Here is a 22388-nt window from a genome sequence, read left to right on the forward strand (position 1 = left end):
TACAAGGTCCTTTAGAACAGGACTGCTTTTGTCTTTGTACCTAACATAGCATCTTGCACAGTACAGGTGCTCAATAAATGTTAGTTTAATTAAACTGTGGGAAAGAATAGCAAGCAATTCCTCATTTTATAAACAGGAAATGAGCTCTTGGAGAAATGACTTGACTTACCTAGAGTCACATCGCTAGAATTGGCAGAGCTTGGATATAAAGCCTCATTTGAATTTTAGTACTCTCTCTACTACAGCTACCCACACAGTTCAAAGAAAGCATTTTATGCTATAAGTGCTTCCAATTAATACTTAGAAATAGTCCAGGACATCTATGTAAATGACTAAATTTCCAAAACACAAGAACTAGTCAAAATAATGTTTTTAAAAGCTGCTGTGTATTTGAGTTAGTCCCTGTGAACAAAAGTCTAATGTTCGAAGGTCTTATTTCCAACAAAAAAAGCAGCAATCCAGTATTTAAATATTTTTAACTTTAAAATGGATATCATGAACTGAAATTCTAATACTCAGTTTATTAGTGGCACTTTGAGAACCACATGTTTTCCATTTAAATTGAAAAGTTCCAAACATCATGAAGCAAGCTGTCATTACTGTTGGAGCTATCCAGGAAAGCAAATCAGCCCCTTTTCATACCAAAATGGGACCTAAAACCCATTAGCCTTTCTTAAGCATTTAATTTATAACCAATTTAAAGAGTCACAAAAGAGGAAATAAAACCCATATATATCAAAATAACAAAACTAGTATTGGAGTAATTTTTTAAAGCAATTTTCACCAGACTGATTTTATACTATTTTCTCTCATACATTCTACGTTTCTGGCAAAATGGACTATTTGCTCCTCCTCATATAGAATATTCCATCTCCCATTTTCATAGCTTTCAAAAATGCCTCCATACAATGCTCCCCTTCATCACCTCCACTTCTTAGAACCCACAGATTACATTCAAGGATGAACTGAAAGCCTATCCTGATTCCCTTTTCTCTCTGTCCCAAGCCCCAGAAACTATTTTTTATATATTTTGCATTAAGTAGAACCCAAACTACTTGCTTAAGTGCAGGTATTGCTTTCATTTTTTTTCTTTATAGAACTGAAATCTTTATGTCAAGAAAGTTACCAACAGAAAGTAAAACTTCTTAAAGGTTTTAATGGACTTTTAAATTTTTTTTTCGCTGAGGCAATTGGGGTTAAGTGACATGCCCAGGGTCACACAGGTAGAAGTGTTAAGTGTCTGAGGTCACATTTGAACTCAGGTCCTCTTGACTTCAGGGCTGGTGCATCATCTAGCTGCCCCTTTAATTGACTTCTTAAAAAAATTATTCATAATAAGGGAAAAGACAATAGGATCAATAACTATAATATATACAGAGCCTTCAAATATTACTTTCACATGAAGTTGCAACCCTTTCCTCCAGCAAACCTATCTAAAACTGCTAATAAAAAGTGTTCATTCATTCAACAGAGGGGCAACTAGGTGGTCCACTGGATACACTGCTGGACTAAAATCAGGAAGACTCATCTTCATGAGTTCAAATCCAGCGTCATACACTTACTAGCTGGTGATACTGGGCAAGTCACTTAACTATGTTTGTCTTTGTTTCCTCACTTATAAAATAAGCTGGTGAAGTAAATAGCAAAACACTCCAGTATCTTTGTCAAGAAAACCTCAAATGGGGTCACGAAGAGACAAACATAACTGAAATAAATGAACAATAATAGCAAAACATATAATAGGTTCATACCGACTGTGCACAGAGTACTATGTTAAGCATTGGGCAAAGGCAATATTTTAACGTAAGATAATTCCTGCCCCCATGAAATTTAAAGGCCAGTAGGAAGAGATGGCAGCTAACTATATTGTATAATATTATAACTTCATCAAAGAACTTCTTAAAATAAGAAGTTCTGATCTGAAGGGAAAGGTTTTTTTTTTTTTTAAATTGACTGTTTTTTTCACAAAAATCAAGGAAAAAACTCATAGAGGAGATTGCAATCTAGTTTAGTTCTAAATGTCAGATGTTCCAGCCAAACCAGATTTTTCTCTCTTCTCCACATGTCACTTCATTTCCTTTCTTTCGGTGCCTTTGCACTAGTCTCCCCCCCCCCCCCACCTTATCTCCCACCCCCATCCAATTCCATGACTGGAATGCAGTTTCTCATCATATCTGCCTCATGGGATCTCTCCAGGATACTAATCAAGTACAACTTTCTACATAAAGTCCTTCCTGGTTACCCAACTGACAGCACTCTCCCTATCTAACTGACATTTATTTAGCTATCTTATATTTATGTGTATTTATTTTTGTTATGTGTATTCTCTGTATGTGTGTATACACACTCACACTCTCTCTCTCTCTCTCTCCCTCCCCCCCCCAATAGAATGTAAACTTCTTGGGATGAGGAGTTTGAGATTTGAAAGAGCCGAGTATGTCTGTAAGGCAAAATGGTGAGAGACAGAAGATGTATGATAAAGAAGCAATATTTACTGGAACTTGGTCCTTGTGGATATAGGAGCAAATGGGATCAAAGGCAAGAATAAGAACAGAAGTATCTTTTTCTAAGAAAAGTATCTCATGATAGGAAGAACGAAGGAGAGTGGCTGAAGGAGTCCCTAGCTAAATAACTCAAGAAGGGAAAAGGAAAGGAATTTTGGAATAGTCAATGGGGAATGAAATAGAGAATCAATAGGCATCAAGTAAATAGAACTGCCAAGCTTCAGCAAGAGCCCAACTGAAGTTAGAGAGGAGATGAAGTAAGTAAGCTTGATCTTTTATTTTAGACAGACTTTTCCAGTGATGTCCAGGAGCCCTAGAACAGAAGAGAATTCAGTGCTGGGGATCAGGATTCACAGGTAAGGAAACAGAAAGCCAGGGAAGCTAAAGATTCTAGGATTAGTGAGCAGAAAGAATTGTCCTTTAGTAAAAGACTTTGTAAGCAAATAGTAATTTCTAATGTCTTCTCCAACTATAATTAGATGATAAAATTATTTTATTGAGCATACTATCAATCTCAGCATAGTGACAGAAATTGAAATTATTTTTTTAAGTTGTATAAAATAGTTCCTATCAATAAGAAACTTAAGATACTAGTTAGATTTCATCATTCATTCCTAAAGTATATTTGTTAACTGTCTGCATATAAGAGGCTATGTGAGGGGTAGTGGAAGATAAAAGAATAAAAAAGACCTTATCTCTTCCTAAAGCAGCTTATATTTTAGAATGGATCACTTAATTAAAGTTCTCAGCACCTTATGTCTTATATTTTCAATTCCTAATATGGAATCAGATAGACCTGAGCTCAAGTACCATCTGTGAATCAGTAGATTTAGTTACTTGTGTAACTGTGGGCCTTAGATCTCAGTAGTATAAGCAAACTCCCTGTTACTATGCTGCAGAGAAAGTGATGACCTGTCCTGGAAAGAAGGATTTTCCTCATCTAAAGGTTTCCCCATACCAATAAAAATTGTAGTTCCAGGGCTTTTCTGAATCTTTATTTGGTTTATACTATCTGAATTGCTCTGTCTCAAGGCATTAAATTCTATTTTTTATCCCTTTAAGTTACAGCCCATTGAGGGAAAACAAGATGTGAAGAAAAATATTTCATTTGGAGTCAGAGTACCAGATTGGAATCCTAGTTTTGTCATTTACTGTGTGACAAATCTCTTAACTTAATCTTTTTGGTCCTCAGCTTCTTCCTTTATAAACTGAGAGGATGACCTACAAAGTCCTTTCCTTTCAGCTCTAAATCACTGATCCATCTACTACCATCTTAGTTCAAGCTTTTGTGACCCTCACCCAGATTACTACAAAAGCCTCCTAATTGGTCTCCCTGCCTCAAATCCCTCATTTCCGTCCATCTACACAATGCTTCCAAAGCAATTTTTCTTAAGGCTAGTGAGAGGCAACTCCCCTACTCACTCAAGTGCAATGACTCTCCATATAAATACCTTTGTTTAGCTTAAGTCCTTCACAACCTGACCCTCACCTATCTTTCTAGCCCCAATGGGCATTATTCTCATTCTTATATGCTGCCATCCAACCACACTGATCTCTGTTCCACACACTATGACATTCCCTTTCGGAATCTGTTTGTTCTGCAGTGGCCATGTTTCATGCCTGATCTTACCTCACAGAATCTCTCTCTTCTTTTAAGATGTAGTTCAAGCACTATCTCTTATATGATGCTTTTCTTGATCACCCTAACTGCTAGTTCCTTCTCTCCAAACTATTTCATATTTAACTACTTTGTATATTTTTGAATTTATTCACTTTCTATTTATGGAGCATGTATTTATATTTTTACTATGATTTGTCCTCAAGACAAATACTCTAAATCCTTACAAATAGGGAATATTTAATTCTCTGTATTTGTAATCACAAGTATTTTGCAAGCACATAGTAGATATTTGATAAATGTTTGCTAAATTTCTTCATTCTCATCAATGCTACCTCTATATTCCTCTCTGACATATATATTGATGTTGATTTTATTATCTCTATTAGACTATAAACTCTGTGAAGAACATATACCTATTCTTAAATTCTACCATCACTACTATCTCTAAAGCCCACTTTTCCTTTACTGGGGTTGCTAATGAATAATGAAATGATAAAAATATAGGTAAAATAGGAGAAAAGAGAAACAATGTCCTACAAAATCCAAAGAATGAATAATTAGCTACTGAATAATTGTGGCCTAATTATAATCTGAAACACCAAACCTGCTGGGTCTGACTACTGAAGCACTATCAACTAAATCAAAATTGATTTGTTCTATCCAAACAAGATGCTATTTAGGCAAATAAGTCACTTGACTCACTGAAGGAGATTATTCTTTAAAGCTAGGTCAAGTATGCAATATTTTCCCAAAACTCTACAATTCTTAAATGAACTGGCACTATAGGCCTCAATTTAACAGAAATATAGCCTTTTTAGGTTAAATAAAGCTAATTTTTCATTGAAAAAATATTTTTAGCCTGATTCATCACTTGTTTTATAAGAAGAGATCAAAATTCAGATATTCATGTTTGTTTTTTTAATGTTTCCAAAGAGTCAATGTATATTTCCCTCCACACATATATTGCTATTGCTTTTTGGGATGGTTATATTATGTAGCTTAAAAATGTATTGAAGAAAAGAAAAACTGAAAGCAGGGTGACCAAATAGGAGACTTACAAAAATATACGTGAGATGAGGAAGGCCCTAACCAAAGATGGTAGCCATGTAAGCAGAATCAAAGAGGCAGATTCAAGAAATACAGACTTGGCAAACTTGTCAACTGATTGATTATAGAAGATGAGAAAGAAGAGAAAGTTATGCAAAATTTCAAAGTTATCAACCCAATGGAGAGGAGGGAAATGATTTCAATTGAAGCAGAAAAGTTTAGATGTTGGGTATACCTAAGGGAATTCTTAAAAATACATGATGATTTAAGTTTTCTCTTATTTGAACAAGAAGTCATCTGAAATGAGGCACTTAGCACTAAGATTATAAAAAAAAATTCTTTTCCAACATTATTATTATTAGGGGCTAGTTTTATAAGTGCACCTAGCTCACTTTGTCATATGTACGTGAACTTAGTACATCTCTAAATACTTCAGAATGATTCACGCTGTCATCTGAAATTACATTAGAAATAGTCATGTATTCCACCTCCACGGTAACAGTAGAGACAGTGTTCATGAAAATTTCATTGGTATAAGTAAAAAAAGACTTACAAAAAGGGGGAAAGAAATAGTGTCAGAGGAAAAAAAATCTTGTTGACTAAAAGTTTAATACAAAGAACTTCCCACTTCACATCCCCCACTACTATCACTACTTCCCCACTTCCACCAAAATATAAAACATGGTAAAGAGAATCATCTCCAGTCAACTTAAGTAAACAAATTGAAGTCTATAAATTAAAAAGCAAGATAACATTTGAATGAAAGCATCCTAATTCTAGATATCCCTATAAGACTTATAATCTATTAAAAATACATATGTGCAAGACAAATATCATACACAAAATACACCATATGTTCTCTTTCTTAGCCATATCCCACCCACATTGGTCAGGGGTTGGAGGATGGGGAAATGTGACAGAATAAAAAAATTATAGAACTAGATCTTACCAAGGATTATTTCCTCAATGTGGATATTTCCTCACTTATAATAGATTGTAACCTCTCTAATTATTAGTATGAAGTCTTTTTAAATTGATGTGGTCAATATAATTTATCTCTTGGTGGCAAATCTGATAATGTGCCTCTCCAAATTTGGTTAGATCGGTCCTGAACAGCAGGCTTAATGTCTCAGATAACAGACATACAGTCTATACTCAACAGATTTTCCAACTTGATAGAACCTAAAAGAACGCATGTTCCACTGGAATAGCCTTTGAGAATCCCAAGGTCATCCCCTCTAACACAGTGTAGGCAGTAAGAGGTGACTTTTTGTAGGGGAGGAGTAACATGTTCAATTATCTGGCAATCAAGGTTCCTTCCAAAATGGAATTGGGTGAAACAGAGGAGTGGGGAGAAAAGGAAGGGGAAGGAGCATCAACAAGAGCCTATTTTAGGAATAAGCTCATTGTTCAAATTTTCTTTACCTGTTTTTTGACTGATCGACTACTCATGATTTTCTCTACTACGGGACCCTCTGCATCAACAGATTCCTGAAAAATAAAGTTTATGAGTCAACTGGAATGCTTTTTTTTTAACCAAAAAGATTTTATGCCATTTGCAAAACAGATAAACATTTCATGCTCCTTCTTAATTCACCCCTTCAAATTCAGTACTTGTTAGACATAGATATATGATAAATCCAGCTATTACTCAAGTAAGGATCACTGCATATATGAAGAAAACTAACTACAGAGAAGGGGAGAAATACATGTGTTTATTATTTCATAGGTATGTTGTAGTTTAATAATGGAACTCTTACCAGTTCCTAAAGCTAGCAAGTATTAAGAAACTGCAACTGCCAATACAGAATACTCTCCACATAGCTGCAATGGAAAACATGACTTTTCTTTATCTACATTCATAAGGTAAATGTAGTCCTCACTCTACTATTCTAAGTATCTTTTATCTATAGGGATCACATAAAACATTATGTAACAGCTTAACATTGGCCATATTACTAAATAAAGCACTGACATGAATTTAACATATTTTTCAATGGGTTATGAGTTTGTTAACTAAAGTACAATACTGTTAAGAAAAGAGCACTATTTAAAAAAAAAAAAAACACCGAACTTTACAATAATCATTCTTATATTACTATCCCTCATTTTATACAAACTATTTTATCCATCATTTACATTGCACAGAGAATAAAGTAGACCCTGCTGGGTACTACAAGGCTGTAATTTCATAAAGGAGTTCTTATGGTGCCTAACAGCAGGAGACAAGCTTGAGTGGTTTATTAAAGTCATAGAAGCTATAGCACTGAATTCTCAGAGGTAAATTCAGTCTCCTTGTAGCCTAGTTCTGATTTTTTTTCCTCAGCAGAGACCATTAATTCTCTAGAATTGTGTCAAATTACATATCATAGGCTTATAGAAAAATAAATTTGAGTGAATATAGCTCTTTAAAGGAAACAGCAAAACAACTCGTTTCTCTTAGCATATTACTCCAACATTGGATGAAGACCCCTAAGTTCTAAGTCCAGTCGTCTATTAAACTATCCAGCTTCCACGTAAGGAATTCACAGTTCATCTTCATTTATTTATTCACAACCACAAGCTGACCTGCTGCTCGGACTGTGAGGTGTTTGAAGGGGAGTCTCTCCCAGCAGCATCTGCATCATCTGCCTCCTCATCAGAAATCTTGAACTCCAGGTCTTCTGTGTAACGCTTTCTTTTAACCTGCCTGCTAGAGCGTCTCTTCTAAAAAAAAAAAAAAAAATTAAAAATTACTGACTTCCCACATATGCGTTGAAAGCAAGGAAGAGAGTGGCACATGCTGAGAGTAATTTTGATAAATCATCATTTAAAAATCCAAAGTTCTTGTTCTTGGTGAAAATTAAACATAGATGAAAATAATATTACTTTTATAATAATTACTGAAATTTACATAGCACTTAAAAGTTCCAAAGCACTTTCCATACAATATCTAATTTAAGCTTCCTAACAGCTTATAGAGTGAATCTTATCCCCATTTTAAGGATAAAAAAAACAGCCTGAAGTTGTTTAGTGCACTGCTCAACATTATGTAGCTTGTAAGTACTTGCAGCGTGGATTCAAACCCAGACCTTTTCCCAGCACTCCAATATGGCATATTCATGAATGAAAATAAAGAGTTTTAGAGTGCAAGCTAAAGAAAAAAGAAAGCTTGGATTGGAAATAATGGCATATAGTTTTGAATTGCCACCATATTCTTCTATAACTATATATAAGAATTTGTAAAGCATTAGCAAATGGAAAGAACAAAACAGTATTGAAACAGATACTAAATCTCCTCCAAAGTAAGTTACTATATCTCTGACATACTATCTATTAAATTCCCAGACTGTTTCTCCACTGGAATGGCAATTCTTTAACACAGCACATTGAGAATGGAACAAACTAGATTTGGATATAATGAAGCAGAATCTCTATATTTAATTTACTTTTTATAATTTCCATACAGCCAAACAGAATTGTTACATTTTTATGGACAGAGATATAGATTGACTATAAAATTTAGATAAAGAGTTGGATGCTAAGAATATAGTGGAGACTTGTTAGGATTCCACACTATGTGATCACATCTCAACAATGTCTTTTTTTTTTTTTTAATTATAGCACATAAATTTTATGGAATGGGGTCCCAGAATTAGCTTTATGTGACATTACACTCTATAGAATTATTGCAATTTCTCAGGGAAACTAAGAAATCTCTTTTCTTAACAATTTATAGTTTAGAATCACTTATGAAATAAAGTTACTCCTTATAAAAAACTTAGAAATAAATTATATTTACTTCCCATAATTTATCTAAAGTCAATTAACGGGTCAATCGCAACGAGAGAATTAGAACTCAAGTGCCAGAGTTTCCACATATTATAGCATGGTACAGTGCTTCTGTGACATTTAATTATATACCAAAAAGGCATTTATCCAAGGTACCAAGAATTGATTCTTCATCAATTAAAACTTTTGAAATATCTACACTACACTAATGTTTTTTAATGTTGTTCCTATCACAAGAACTGCTTTTGTAGGGAAGAATAAAATAGAAGAATTTGTTTATTTTTGAAAACTGCATCAGTGAAACACTTTAGTTTCATTAGCAACAGAAGGCTTACTCTGTAGAAATGTATTTTAAATGCTTTTAAAAGGTTAGTAAGTACAATGGTCATGCTGAAGGGAATAACTAATTGGTTTCCATTATCTCACTACTGTACCATTCTGTGATAGATACTTTCTTCTGAACCAGATAGCACTATATGCAATTTACTAAGATCTAAAAAATTACAGTCACAGAATTCAAGAAGTTTAACTTCCACCCTTCATACATATGTTACAGGAAGAACTATGATAAACAACTTGGTAACATCATTTCCTGAGCAGTATATATGAAGAAAAAATACTTCTTTGAAGATAGAGGTGTCCTTGTATAATAACTTTCTTTACTGCTACTATAAATTATTAAATCTATAACTTATTAAAATAACAACTCAAAGATATGCTTTTAAAAAAAGTTTTTAGGGTATTACCTTTAAAAAAGAAGAAACACCAAACTTGGTTATATGTTCTATAACCAAGATATAAAAATTCTAAAAAAATTTAATAATAATTCTTTATAGTAAGCTTGTATTTTCTGAGAAAATTCCAGGAACAAGTTCTGAATTTTAAAGCAATTTTACTGTTGCATAAAATGTTGTCTTAAATGTCCTAATTAAAAGCAGTATGGTTCAGAAAACACAAAATTCAGAATCATCCTTTCACTGCAATTTCTCAAGTAAATCTCATTAATCAACTAACCTTGTTAATATTCTTAGTAGTTTTGTAAAATAAAGGGAAAGCATATGATTATCCTAAATGGATAATACCACCACTAGGTTAGCTATATTTAAAAAGAAAAAACCCATTAGTTTTTTTCAGATCATCTTAAAGAATATAGTTTTGTGAGGTCACTGATAACAGGAAACTTTGCTAAAGAAAAGAACCAAAGTACCTACAACTCTGGAATACATCTGTATCTTACAAGTATTTTATTTCAAATCTCTTAGAGAAAGAAAAAAAACAAAAATGAAATATGTTTTTCTTTGAAAAATCTTTGAGAATATATTATGTAGTAATGAAAAGTCACTCAGGCCTCTGGAGGTTGGTTTCTGATTGCAGTAGGGCTCCCTGATAACTACTCTTTGATAACTATGATGTCACACAAGATACATTCCAGGGCATCCTGGTAGAACATACTGGCATGATTCCAAGGAACCTAAAAAGGAAATGGTTTCTAGCTGTTATGTACTGAGTGTCTCTCTTAGCCCAATCAATGAGGACGATGTACCCTGTTTGTGAGAACTAAAATTTCTCATGTTTATTTCAAGGGCAGTTTTGCAATTGATGCATATATTATTTCTCAAGAAGTAAATGAAAATAACTCAGAAAAATTTATGCTGAACCAATTGTTTAGAAAATAGAAGTTCATTAATTCACAGAAGGCCTGCCATTACACAAAAACATCTCATAATGAGTCAACAGACGCAGTAGAAGTTCCTGAGTTAATAACAAATGGCTCTAAGCCTAAATTTTTCATATTGTGAAAAGAATATTTCACAAAACTTTAGGAAAGTTAACAAATCTGATGCACACCAATTTTTAAAAGAACTTCTGCCAAAAACACAAATGTTTTCTAAACCATTAGATCATATTTTAATGCCAAGAATAGGGATAAAAATCACTCAAAAACTCTCAAAAGGAACTTTGGAATTTATTGAGATGCTTTTTTTTTTTTTTTAAGTTTTTTTTACACCTCTCTAGGCCATGTGAAATTAGGGTTGTGATACCAGAGGGTCCTTGAAGTCACCTTTCCGGACTTAAGTCCTGTGATCCTATGGCAAAAACTACAAAATTTTAGTCAGGAATGAGTTGCACACTCCATTCAACCTTGGACTCTGACTTTCACCTCTCTGAAAATAAGATCCCAGACAAAAATAAAGACATCTTAAAAGGCATCTTCTTAACAAAGATGGAAAGAGAACTTCTGTTGCGTCTTATAGCCATCTGAAGTTATCAAACACTAATCAACGCAGACATCAGAATAATACTCTTACCTGAACACCTGGGTCATCATCTTCTTCAGGAGGAGGAGATGGTGGTGGAGTTCTTTCTAAATCTGAGTTTTCAGAACCTTCTGTTTTTCCCTTGTTGATTTTTTTCTTCAAAGCACTTGCTTCAGAATCTGGTTTCTTATTACTAGAATTCAAAGTACAGTTCCCTAGTCAGTGTTGGGATTATTTTTTTTTAAAGTTTCTCCCATGGATACATGCCTCACATTTCCCAGATTAATATTCCCCAAACTATCAATAATAATAAAATAATACACTTTTTCTTTTTTGTAAGGAGGTACCATAAGATTAAATTCTTATGGCAAAACTCTATTTTTGAACATTGTAAATGATTGCCCTAATTTTAAAAACTCACAACTGATGCAAAAAAAAGAAAAAATCCTATAAAAATGCATATCCTGTATATTTGCTCACCAAGACAAAGAAAAATACAAGCCTAAACCTTAATTCATTTTGAAAAATCATATAAAATATCACTGTTACCCTGGCTATATATGCTCAATATATTGTGGCATGGAGCCATTCATTAAGAAATAATTTTACTATCAAGTTTTTAAGGTGTCAGAACACCTTTTTTTAAATGATGAGGAAGAATGGAATGTGATTATCTTCATCCCTTGCCTTTTGCAGTTGGCTTTAAACACTGCCTATTAGTGTTTTTGACTTTGATCAATGTTTTGAAATATATTTATGGTATATGGCTTAATATATTAAAGCATAAGAACCACTATTGATTTTATTTTATCAGCCTTATTTTTTATCACCTAAAAATAATTTTATCAATTTCATTTGTATTGATATTTATTTTTGTTTTATTTTTCTTAAGATTAAAAAAGTATGCTTTATTCACTGACATATTATATTTAACATAGCATATTGTTTTTTTAAGCTAGGTTACTGGCAAGATATGCAACAAAATAAACATAACTATAGAAATTCTACTGTATGTTTAGAGTAAAGGCTTACAGGATTTGAATGTTACATAGGTCAGCCAACATAAAAAGAATTTAGAGAATGTAATAAAATTGTTTATCACCAACTAAAACCACACACACAGTTCTGTCTGATCTACTTGTTAATTCTTCTTTAAGGCAAATTTAATTCTAACATTCAACTTCAGTTTCTAGTCTGGCACCAAGACTTACGAAGATGAGCTATCATTTGTGATAAAATATTTGCAAGAATCTATATTGAGTAGCAACTATTTTATTTTACATCACTACTATAGTGCCCAGGAATCAGAATGGTTTTGAAAATGAAAAATTCTCTTTTCAGCCACCTTTAAAAAGTTTCTATTCACCGAAATTGGTAATTTCACAGAAAAAAAAGCTGACAATGCACTAAACAGCACTTTTCAACCTCATATCCCTTAAAAGAAGCAGAGTTCTCTGTATTTTTTAAAAAGTTAAGCTCTTATTAAATAAAATTCGATTTCCAAATTATTGTTAATGTAACTACATATAAACATCATATGTAGGACTTGCTATCTTTTGGACTACTAGATTAAATACTGTCGGCTCTTAAAAGTAGTTATTTGAAAAATAATGCTTCTAAGTCTCACCCCCCCCCCAAAAAAAAAAAAAAAAAACCTTCAAGCATAAGGAAATAATGACACTCTAACTTAAAGCAAAACTCTGGAGCACAGCAAAAGACAGGTTAGCTCCCAAAAGATCTTTCAAATCATGATAATGCTTTAAAAAGTTTAATTCCCTGAAAAATTCATATAAAGCATAACATTTTAAAAAAATAAGAAAATCCATACAACAGTTCCTCTTCCAACTGTCCTAGTGTTTACGCTACACATGGACAGAAGTCTCCCCTACTATGAGGCTCCATTTCCAGCATTTATTTCCGCTCTAACTGCCACAAATTATACAATACTACAGCTGAACACTGGGCCCCTTTCCTTTCATCTGCACGCCAAGAGCAATCAGATTACCCTGGTAACCAGTGGTCACATGATCAGCACCTGCTCTTTTGGCTGGATGCCACTGACTAAAGCCATCTGCTTCCCTCAATCAGCTTTCAAACATTCTCAACACCTGCGCTGCAGTGTTTTGTGGTTTCTTTTATCAAATCAGTGCAAAACTGCTTCCAAAACTTTACATATTTCTCAAATTTGTTTAAATCAAAGGTAAGCCTGTCAAAGAGTTGAACTACTGCCAGGTAAAGTAAGTTGACAGCCTAGTGCTTTTCACTGGTGACCTCTATAAAGCAGAGCAAAGCACACAATTTAATTTAGTAGTAGTTACTGTGCCCTGGTGCACCATCACATATGAGTAACAGGCTTAATGTCTGGAAGAATAGCACAGCCCAAGTTTGATAAAATATCAATTTGCTGAAGGCAGAAAAGTGCTAATGATTCTACATCTTCTAAGAAGGCTCCACGGAACCTCCATGATTGTTCAAGTAAAGCAACATTTCTGCAAGTGCTTCTCACACAGGAAAATTCAGACAAAGAGCATGCAACTAAGTGAGACACTAGTACTGAATCTGACTACTGAAAAATTTCTAAACTCATTAGCCCTTAACCTATTGACATTGTACAGGGACTGCGCTCAACATGCTCATCCTCGTATCTTCTCATAACATTAGTCAGGATACAAGCAATCCTGCAAATTCTAGGACTTTTCACTAGATGTTATTGATATATAAACATGCTTACATATATTTGTATATATGTATTCCCCAAAGTTAAGAAAACTTAAATATAAAAGGTTTCTGTATGTCTACCAAAATCCATTATAACCAAGAAACATATCAAATAATGATTTTTTAATCTGAAATTTCATCTTTGAAATTATCAAATGAAATTAAAATAGTGTTTCATTTATAATCGGCAAACCAGAATTTGAAGTCTTATCCTTAATGTGATATAAAGCAGTTTACCTTATCCCTCTGGGACTTGGTTTCCTTATTTGTAAAATGAAGGAGTTAGACTAAAGCATGATTGAGGTCTCTTTCCAGTTCTAAATGTATGATTAACCAACTAAAAATGCCATTTTAGAAAATATACTTCATATTCAGGGTCTTAAGGGTCCAAATACATTCTTGGTTTAGGTTTAATATTTGTTAGTTCAAATTTTTTATGAAATTTGAAGGAAAAGGAAAAAAAGTGCACATACAGTTAATGAAGGAAAGCTCTAAAAAACCAGTATGATACATGAGTGAGAGGAATACTTTATGAATAAAACTTCTAACAGTAACAAGACCATATTTGATGGTTTAGGGAATGAACTTCATAGCTCTGTCATCAGCAATCCCACTCAGTCCACCCAGTTCTACCCAACTCCTCAAATTTTAATCATTACAAATGGAAAGCAAATTCTTTACAAGCATATGTAACCAACCAAAACCACACACTAGAAAATGTATGCATTTCCAAATCCACATTCAAGATTGAAATAGTTGTTTCAACAATATTTTACACATTTGAATGGCAATCTGGAATGCTTAAGTTCAATGTTTATAATTTTAAGGTTATAATATTCAGGCTATTCCATTATCTTTATTATGCAAAGATTAAAATAAGCATGACTATACAAAAAAGAGAACTTTTCCAAATATGTTTGCAAAGAGTTCAAATTAGTTTTAACATATATTATAGAAAAACTATACTGAGATGTTTGGTGTTATTACACTAATAACAACACAGTGGTTTTTCCCATTTCGAACTTCACTGTGATCATCACTAATTCTTTGACAATTATCTATTTACCTAGGTAGAGGCTACAAGCATGGTTGGATAAGTGTTTCCACTTCAAGAAAAATTAGTTTGTTCTAGTCCTCAATGATGTCAAAAATTGCCATGGAATAGTAATAAAACATCACATAAAAGCATATAGATTTATAACAGGTAATTTAGATCTAGAAAGAAGGGGTAAAACCTAGCAATTCTAAAATAGAGTAATCATGATCATTTCCCCAGATCTAACAAAAACTCCCACTTACAAACATCTCCTGCCCCCTCCACCCACACACACACCCTTGCCCCACTCCTTCCATCTTCTTATCTCCTGTCTGGAAGAGGTGAGAGACCTTATTACTTCTGAAAAAAATGTTTTTGAAGTATGCATTAAAAGTTTTGAGTTTCTTTATGTGTAAAGCTAAGAAGAGAGCTGAATCTGTCCACTTGAACACTAAAAGAAAGCATCTTTTACACACAGTATACACTTTTAAAATGTTCATAGGATGAACTGAATGGGAGAAAATGTAAAACCAAATGGATGATATTCGGCCCCTAATAAGAGGACAACTCTCAAATTTTTATAGTTCAGATTTTCAAAAATTGAACAAAGCATACCTAATTTAATTATCATCCTTTTAGAAATCTTTCTCTTCCTGTAACCTAAATTCCATCTTCAAAACCATTTTTGAATGATGGCTTTCATCATAAAAATGATGTCCATAAGGGACTCATAGTCCACTGCACATATGTGTGTATAACAATATAAACATATGAGAACCCAATAATTATTTTTTTTTAAAAACTATTTTATTTTAGTGTTAATTTCCTAGTCTACTGATAAATTAGCAATCTGTCTTAAAATTAGTTGTTGCAAGTGGAGGGAATGATATCCTCTTGTATTATTATTATATCTCTTGTAAGAGTATCCAAGGTGCTAATCTGCACTGTTCCTGTAGATTCTTAATGAACAACTAATAACTAATTTCAAGAAAGATTTATGAGAAATCCATTTTAGTAAAATATCTTCATTTCATAAGAAATACATATAATACATTAATACATTTCACAACTGTATATTTCTCTTCAGAGCTTTACTCACATTCATTGTCAATTATAATCTTCCCTTTCAGGAAGTGAAATGCTCATTTCCACATTGTATGGGACTAACCTATGTTACTATATTAGCTTCTATATGTTTTGCTTCTTGCCATAATACCTTCTATAACTTCATTACGATTTATGTCTTCGAAAAAATAAGTAAAATGAAATTACAGTCTTCACTTAATCTGTTTCTAAGATTATTTTAGGTAATTTTAAAGATATGTAACATGACTCCTCACCACCATGTACAATTTCATTTTGTAAGCCAGAGAAATATCATTCTTAGAATCGTGAAATTTATATTTAAAACATCATAGAAGAGCAAATAATTTTAACAACCACTGCTTAATTTAATTGTTCCTCTTTGTTTTGACGAGGAGAGTCTGCGGTTGCTCCTCCCCTCTTCCCCCCCCCATTTCCACACTTTTACTGAGATACACGGAAACGACTGTCTCAGAACAAAATGTCTTAGAACTCAAGCTCTTACTTCAATTCTTATGCCTTGAACAGCCAACATATGCATTTTAAGAAAAGGAAAGAAGGGAGGAAGGAAGGAAGGGAGGAAGGAAGAGAAGAAGGAAGTAAGACAGGAAGTAAGATAGGAAAGAAGATAGGAAGGAAGGAAGGAAGAGGGGGGAGGAAGGCAGGGAGGAAGAGAGAGGGGGAAGTGAGGGAGGGAGGGAGACTCAGAGCAGAGCTGGATAGGGTAGGGCAGAGGTGTCAAGACACTACTTGAAATTTTCAAGTTAAGAGTTAACCTCCAGGTCGAAGTTTGTGGGTATGGAAAGGGTGAAAGGGCCATATGCTAGAATATAGTGGGTCAGAAATAGCTTTATTTTATTTTGATACTCTTTTTAAAGTAATCCCACATAGCTAGTACAGAGCAGGCTAGTATTCCCCAATCCACTGAAATTTGTTTTAATGTTCAAGTAAACAAATCCATCTCTATTTTTAATTTTTCGTTTTTATTATCCACATTTTGAGTCTAAACTTCAGAACTTTATATAGTTCTGAAATCCCATCCTAAGGATTGCTGGGGAGCTGGCCAGTTCTTGAAAGATGAAATGCTGGCAAATCATAGAAAAAGAAGGTATACTAGGATACTGATAGCAAAGCCTAAACATTGTTCTAAATAAAACTGAAAATCCAAGTTCAATAAGTTTAATGGATCATAGTTGGAGCAATAAGAAATAATAAGAAAGGAAATAAAATTATCTGATAAAATATGACCAGCTCATGACACATTAAAATATATCAACACATTTGTTCATATTAACAGTGACTAGCACTGTAAGACACAAAAGGATCACAGATTGTTCAAATTGTACCTTTTAGTAAACCCTTGATAATGCACTTCAACAAATACTAAACTGTGATTTAACTATTTGGCTAATCAGATTCACATTCCTGTGGGTACAGAACCAAAACAATACTAACTTAACCTGTTTCCATCTATGTACACCACAGATCTTTACCCATTAAATAAAACAACCAAGGCTAACTCTGACAATCCAAACCCTGCAACCTTTATCTCAGTTAAACTGAATACTGACCTCAGAAATAAGCAATTCTTTTTAGCCTGGCTAGCCAAATCATACTACAAACTTTGTTGGGTGTTTTAAGCAGAGGGAGTATAGTACTAAGCATATGGTTAAATCTAAGAAAGAGAAAAGACCACCACCTACTCCAACAGGAGGGGTTGAACTCCCATGAAATTAGATTAGTTCTCACAGAAGACAGGACCACACACAGAAACAGTGTTCTGAAAGTCCACTCTCCCTTTCTCCCTTCCTTTTTCTCTAACAAGAGTGCATGTTTTGTTAGTTCACACTGCTAGTCTTAGGGAAGGGCAAGAATCCAAACTGTATGGCCCTTGAAATGAGGATGACTAAAATAATGGCTGATATGCTTGTATACTAACAGGATCCATTTCTGATACCTTTCAATACATTTCAAGAATAAAAAAGAAGTTTTATGTGTAAATGCTAAAAACAAAGAAAAACACCTTTGCATCTATGTAGAGCTTTATATCTTTCAAAATAGCTTCATTCATATCTCCTTAGAGAGATATGAAAATCTACTACTTTTATGCCTCCTTTTTCTTCTTTCTGGGCAAACCTAATTCTATGTTTCAACCCATAAGAGCAATTTGTATACCTTGTTCAACAATTCCACTTGGGTAAAACTTCAAAAACAGTATCACTTCCAGAGCCATTCTTTTCCATTTCATTGTAACATTACTGTCCGACTTACCTCTCAATTATCTGATTGGTGGCAATGGAATTTGAAAGCAAGATCCATTAGTACCTTTTTCTTTGTATTTCAAGTACCCATAGGCCACAACTTTGAAATTCTACCACAGTTCAATAGATTGGCAAAAACTGAACCCCAAAACAGACCCAACATTGTCACCCAATCAAAACTGAGGTTGACAGAATGGGAGGCAGTAAAAGTTGCTTTTAAGTTTCACAACTGTTCTTTCTGTTTCCTCTGACAACTAACAAACTGAACCACATGGTATGGGATATAGGATTTAGATTTTAAACGATATCAACAACATAATCGATTTGCCTTCTCTTTTTTTACTTAGCCAATTTTAAATGTACCATGTAGGAAAAGGGTAAAACTTTTTAAAAGTACAAAATACATCCATATAGTGTGTGTATGTACATAAATATATGTGCACAGATATATATCTACATGCACATACATACATGTATATATCTGTAATACATAAAGGCAACCTGCTCCCAAACCCAATTTTTAGTTTGGATCTGATGATAAAGAGACCAGACAACAAAAGACCAATATAACAAAATGTCGAGTCACAGAATCCCTTTCTTGATCTGCTTTTTTTCTTTACTATTACTTGCCATTCCTGGCTGCTTAAGTCTAAAGCTTTCTTTCTCAATCACACTTTCTACAGAACTCACTCCTGATGGATGCACCACCTACAACACTTAATTATATAATGCAGCCTGGCAAGTTGCCTAATGCCCTAGGTGAATAACAATTCCTAGTATGTGAATAGTTAAAAAAAAAAAAACTAGTTTAATTAATTTATGACTTATTTAGCTTAAGGTTATGAGGGGCTAAGAACCAGGTTGTCTATTCTTATTTGTAAAGCTTACAAATAAATTTACAAACAGGTTTAAAGATTTGATTTTATATCTCATCTCTATTAAGTTACATTACAAAACAGTAGCACACTCTAAGAGTATATATTAATGTGTCATTAGAGATAATTTTTGAGCTTATTGGCCGAATAAAATAGACTTGGGTGAATATGTGGATAGAATACAAATCAGCTAATATTTATAGAGAACTTGGACATCCTTTGAAGAAAAATGTTGTATGAATCCTTTAGTTTTTCAAAGATCTATAGGTTTGCCAGTAAAGGTAATTCCTCCACCAACACAGATCATAATGATCTTCAAAGCTGCTGTGATTTTATTTTATATATATACACACACAAATTCGAGCACGCGTGTGTATGTGTGTGTCTCATCATTCTGTGGCCAATCTGATAATATATCAAGACTCTCATAATACTGCAAGGTTGGCCCTTAAACAGCACATAGGACCACCTCTGGTCACTTAATCGACATCTTTCCAGGTTGGTGGAACCTATCAGAACTTACATTTCACCAATATAGCCTTTGTAAATCCAGGATGAGGCAACAGAAAAGGACTATACAAAAATAAGCACTGTATTTAATAGTAGCATAAATTGATAAGTAGGATGGAATTGGACAGTTATTACTTACAGGCTTTTTTTCAGAATCATAATTTTTAAAAAATATCTTTCCCATTTTATTACAAAATTATATTCTGAGTTTGTTTTCTGTTGTTTTTTGTTGGGAAAGATCAGATTGGAGAGAAGGGAAAAGATGGGCAAATGTCTAATGTGAAAATATCCAAAGCTTTAGTAAGAAAGTCAAAATATTTTATCAGTTTCCCATTTCCAATCCATTAGAAAGCTATATATAAAAAAACTTATTAGTTGTCAAACCTGTAGTTTCCATCTTCATGCTTTTTGAATCCATCCTCTTTGCTCCACTCAAAAAGCTACCAACCTAGCTTAGGTCTTCATAACCTTTTTTCTTAGGCTACTGAAATAGTGTCTTACTAGACTTACTAGGTTTTCCTGATTCAAGTCTCTCCCCTCTCCAATGCATCTTCCACACATCTGTCAAAAGTGACATTCTTAAAGCATAAGTTCGATTATGTCACTTTCCTTTCTCAACAAATTCCAGTGACCCCCCATTACCTCTATGATCATGGGATTCTATCTCCAGGCTCTGGACACAGTCCTCCACACCACCACCATCATCAGTGTCATCCCCTAGCTTGGAAATCACTTCTTTCTTCAATTTTTTCTCTTAAAATCCCTTGACTTCTTCAAAGCTCAGCTCAACCACCTCAATGGGCCTTTTCTAATCCCCACAGTTTAAAAAGATGATTCCATCAAAATCCTGATGGCTCATCACAGCACGGTGGTGATTCTGATTTCTCAAAACTTATATTAATGAAGGAAAGATTCTGACAAATGATATCAAAATCGGAAAGACATTGAGTATGGAGCTGAATGAGGGAGTGAATATCTACTCATTAGTGATCATTCTAGCTAAGTTCAAAGAAGCTTATCATCAGGCACCCTACAGGTCGATGATTTGGGGGTTTTTTGGCCATAGAATCTCTCCAAAACTGACTAAATCATATAAAGTTGTCATCTATCATTGGGTATCCAAACTGATGGCATTATGAGAATCTTAAAGTAATGATACATGATTCCAATCAAATGTAGAAACTTTTCACATTCTTCTCATCATAAAATATTAAAAAACAAAAACAAAAACAAAGATCTTATTTTATGTATCTTTTCCTTCTACAGAATCTGAGCAGGTTAGCAATATGGGACTGATGAGAACATGGTCACAGATACAATTATTGAAAAGAAATGCACCTTCCCAACTCTAAATAGACAGATATTTCTCCACAAAAGCCATACATAATCAAGCTAAATTAGTGATATCATAACCATTCCTCTGATGATGACAGAGACAGAGTATATATAGATATCATTCTTCCTATAAACCCACTATAAATCTCCTGTTCTACCAAAAGAAGACCAGTAATTTAGAAAATCTCAAAAATAACACTTTGAAATAAAGAATTTCTTCAGAAAAAGATGTAAGCATTCACAAAAAATTTATCATTTCATGTCTTTGTAGTCCCTTTATTCTAGGCATCTGCAGGAAAATTATTTTCTGTATAAACAAATTCATTAAGTTAACTTATTCACGAATGGAAATAGCTAGTATCACATAGCATTTTGAAAAACAAAATTGCCACTGCTCTAATTCAATGCTTAAAAGCAAGCTATGATGACAATTCAACATGAGTACTAATATAACACAAACCCCCTATTACCTTCATCACCGCATATTCAATTTACATAATTATTCTGCTATGCTATTCAGAATTCACATTTAGTTGTACACATTCTGGTTACCCCTACTTTAGGGATGTTATTTCCTTCCTAGATATAATAACATAGTCACAAGACCATGATGCAACAGATTCAATTCTTCTGACCAGTAGAAATACCATTCAACAGATGAATGGTTTAGTTTGTTGATTCGCTTAAAATTTTCATTGAATTACTATGTTACTGGATAGCTCTTTCCATCTGTAGCATTGCTAAAGACAAGTAAGTAAGTCTCCCAGGAATTATTTTCTACTGACAGACTTTCTCCATTAAGTCAGCAGATGTTTCTAAAAGTTTATAATCAACAGAGTCAACTCAGGTAAGTGTTTACTGAAAAAAAGGAAACAAACAAACAAACAAACAAAAAACCCACCCCATGCCCACACTGAATTTACAAAGGTAAATCCTCCTGGGCCACAGTGGCTCATTTCACTTAATACTAAAAGCCTAGAGGCCTCCTGATTCTATTTCACTCAGTTATTTATTACACTTTTAAGACAAAGGAAAAATCCACCTATCTGACGCACTGAGTATACCACAAGGAAAGTTGTTCTAATCCATCAGAAAAGAAGCGCCAGTGCTATCTACAAAAAACCAAATAAGTCCTCTTCTTCCTGACACATTATTTATTCCTCAACAATTCCAGTACTAAATTTAAATTAAACTTTCATTGACTAGTAGTCTTCAACATTTAATTTACATATTAGTAGTAACTTTTTCAAAATTTTCAGTGGATTTCATGCCTTTTGAATTGGGTAAAGGACAAATTATATACTTGGCAAAAATTCCTAAATATTAGGTCTTTTATCTATTAGATCAAGGGAGTATAGAGCGTGAAACT

The 22388-nt window shown here is 33.6% G+C and overlaps 1 protein-coding gene across 6 annotated transcripts in view; it reads right to left on the bottom strand.

Annotated features, from left to right (window-relative positions):
• The window catches only part of CHD7 (chromodomain helicase DNA binding protein 7), a 227968-nt gene that overhangs the window by 71862 nt on the left and 133718 nt on the right, over positions 1–22388 (bottom strand). For all 6 annotated transcript variants that reach the window (XM_031946368.1, XM_031946366.1, XM_031946369.1 and 3 more), the window contains 3 exons: positions 11253–11394; positions 7741–7878; positions 6598–6663 (listed from right to left, as the gene is read on the bottom strand). In XM_031946368.1, coding sequence (XP_031802228.1) covers positions 6598–6663; positions 7741–7878; positions 11253–11394 — 346 coding nt within the window. The remainder of the gene's footprint in view (positions 1–6597; positions 6664–7740; positions 7879–11252; positions 11395–22388) is intronic.

The sequence above is a fragment of the Sarcophilus harrisii genome, chromosome 1 (assembly GCF_902635505.1).
Source record: "Sarcophilus harrisii chromosome 1, mSarHar1.11, whole genome shotgun sequence".
In the NCBI taxonomy this organism is placed as follows: Eukaryota; Metazoa; Chordata; class Mammalia; order Dasyuromorphia; family Dasyuridae; genus Sarcophilus; species Sarcophilus harrisii.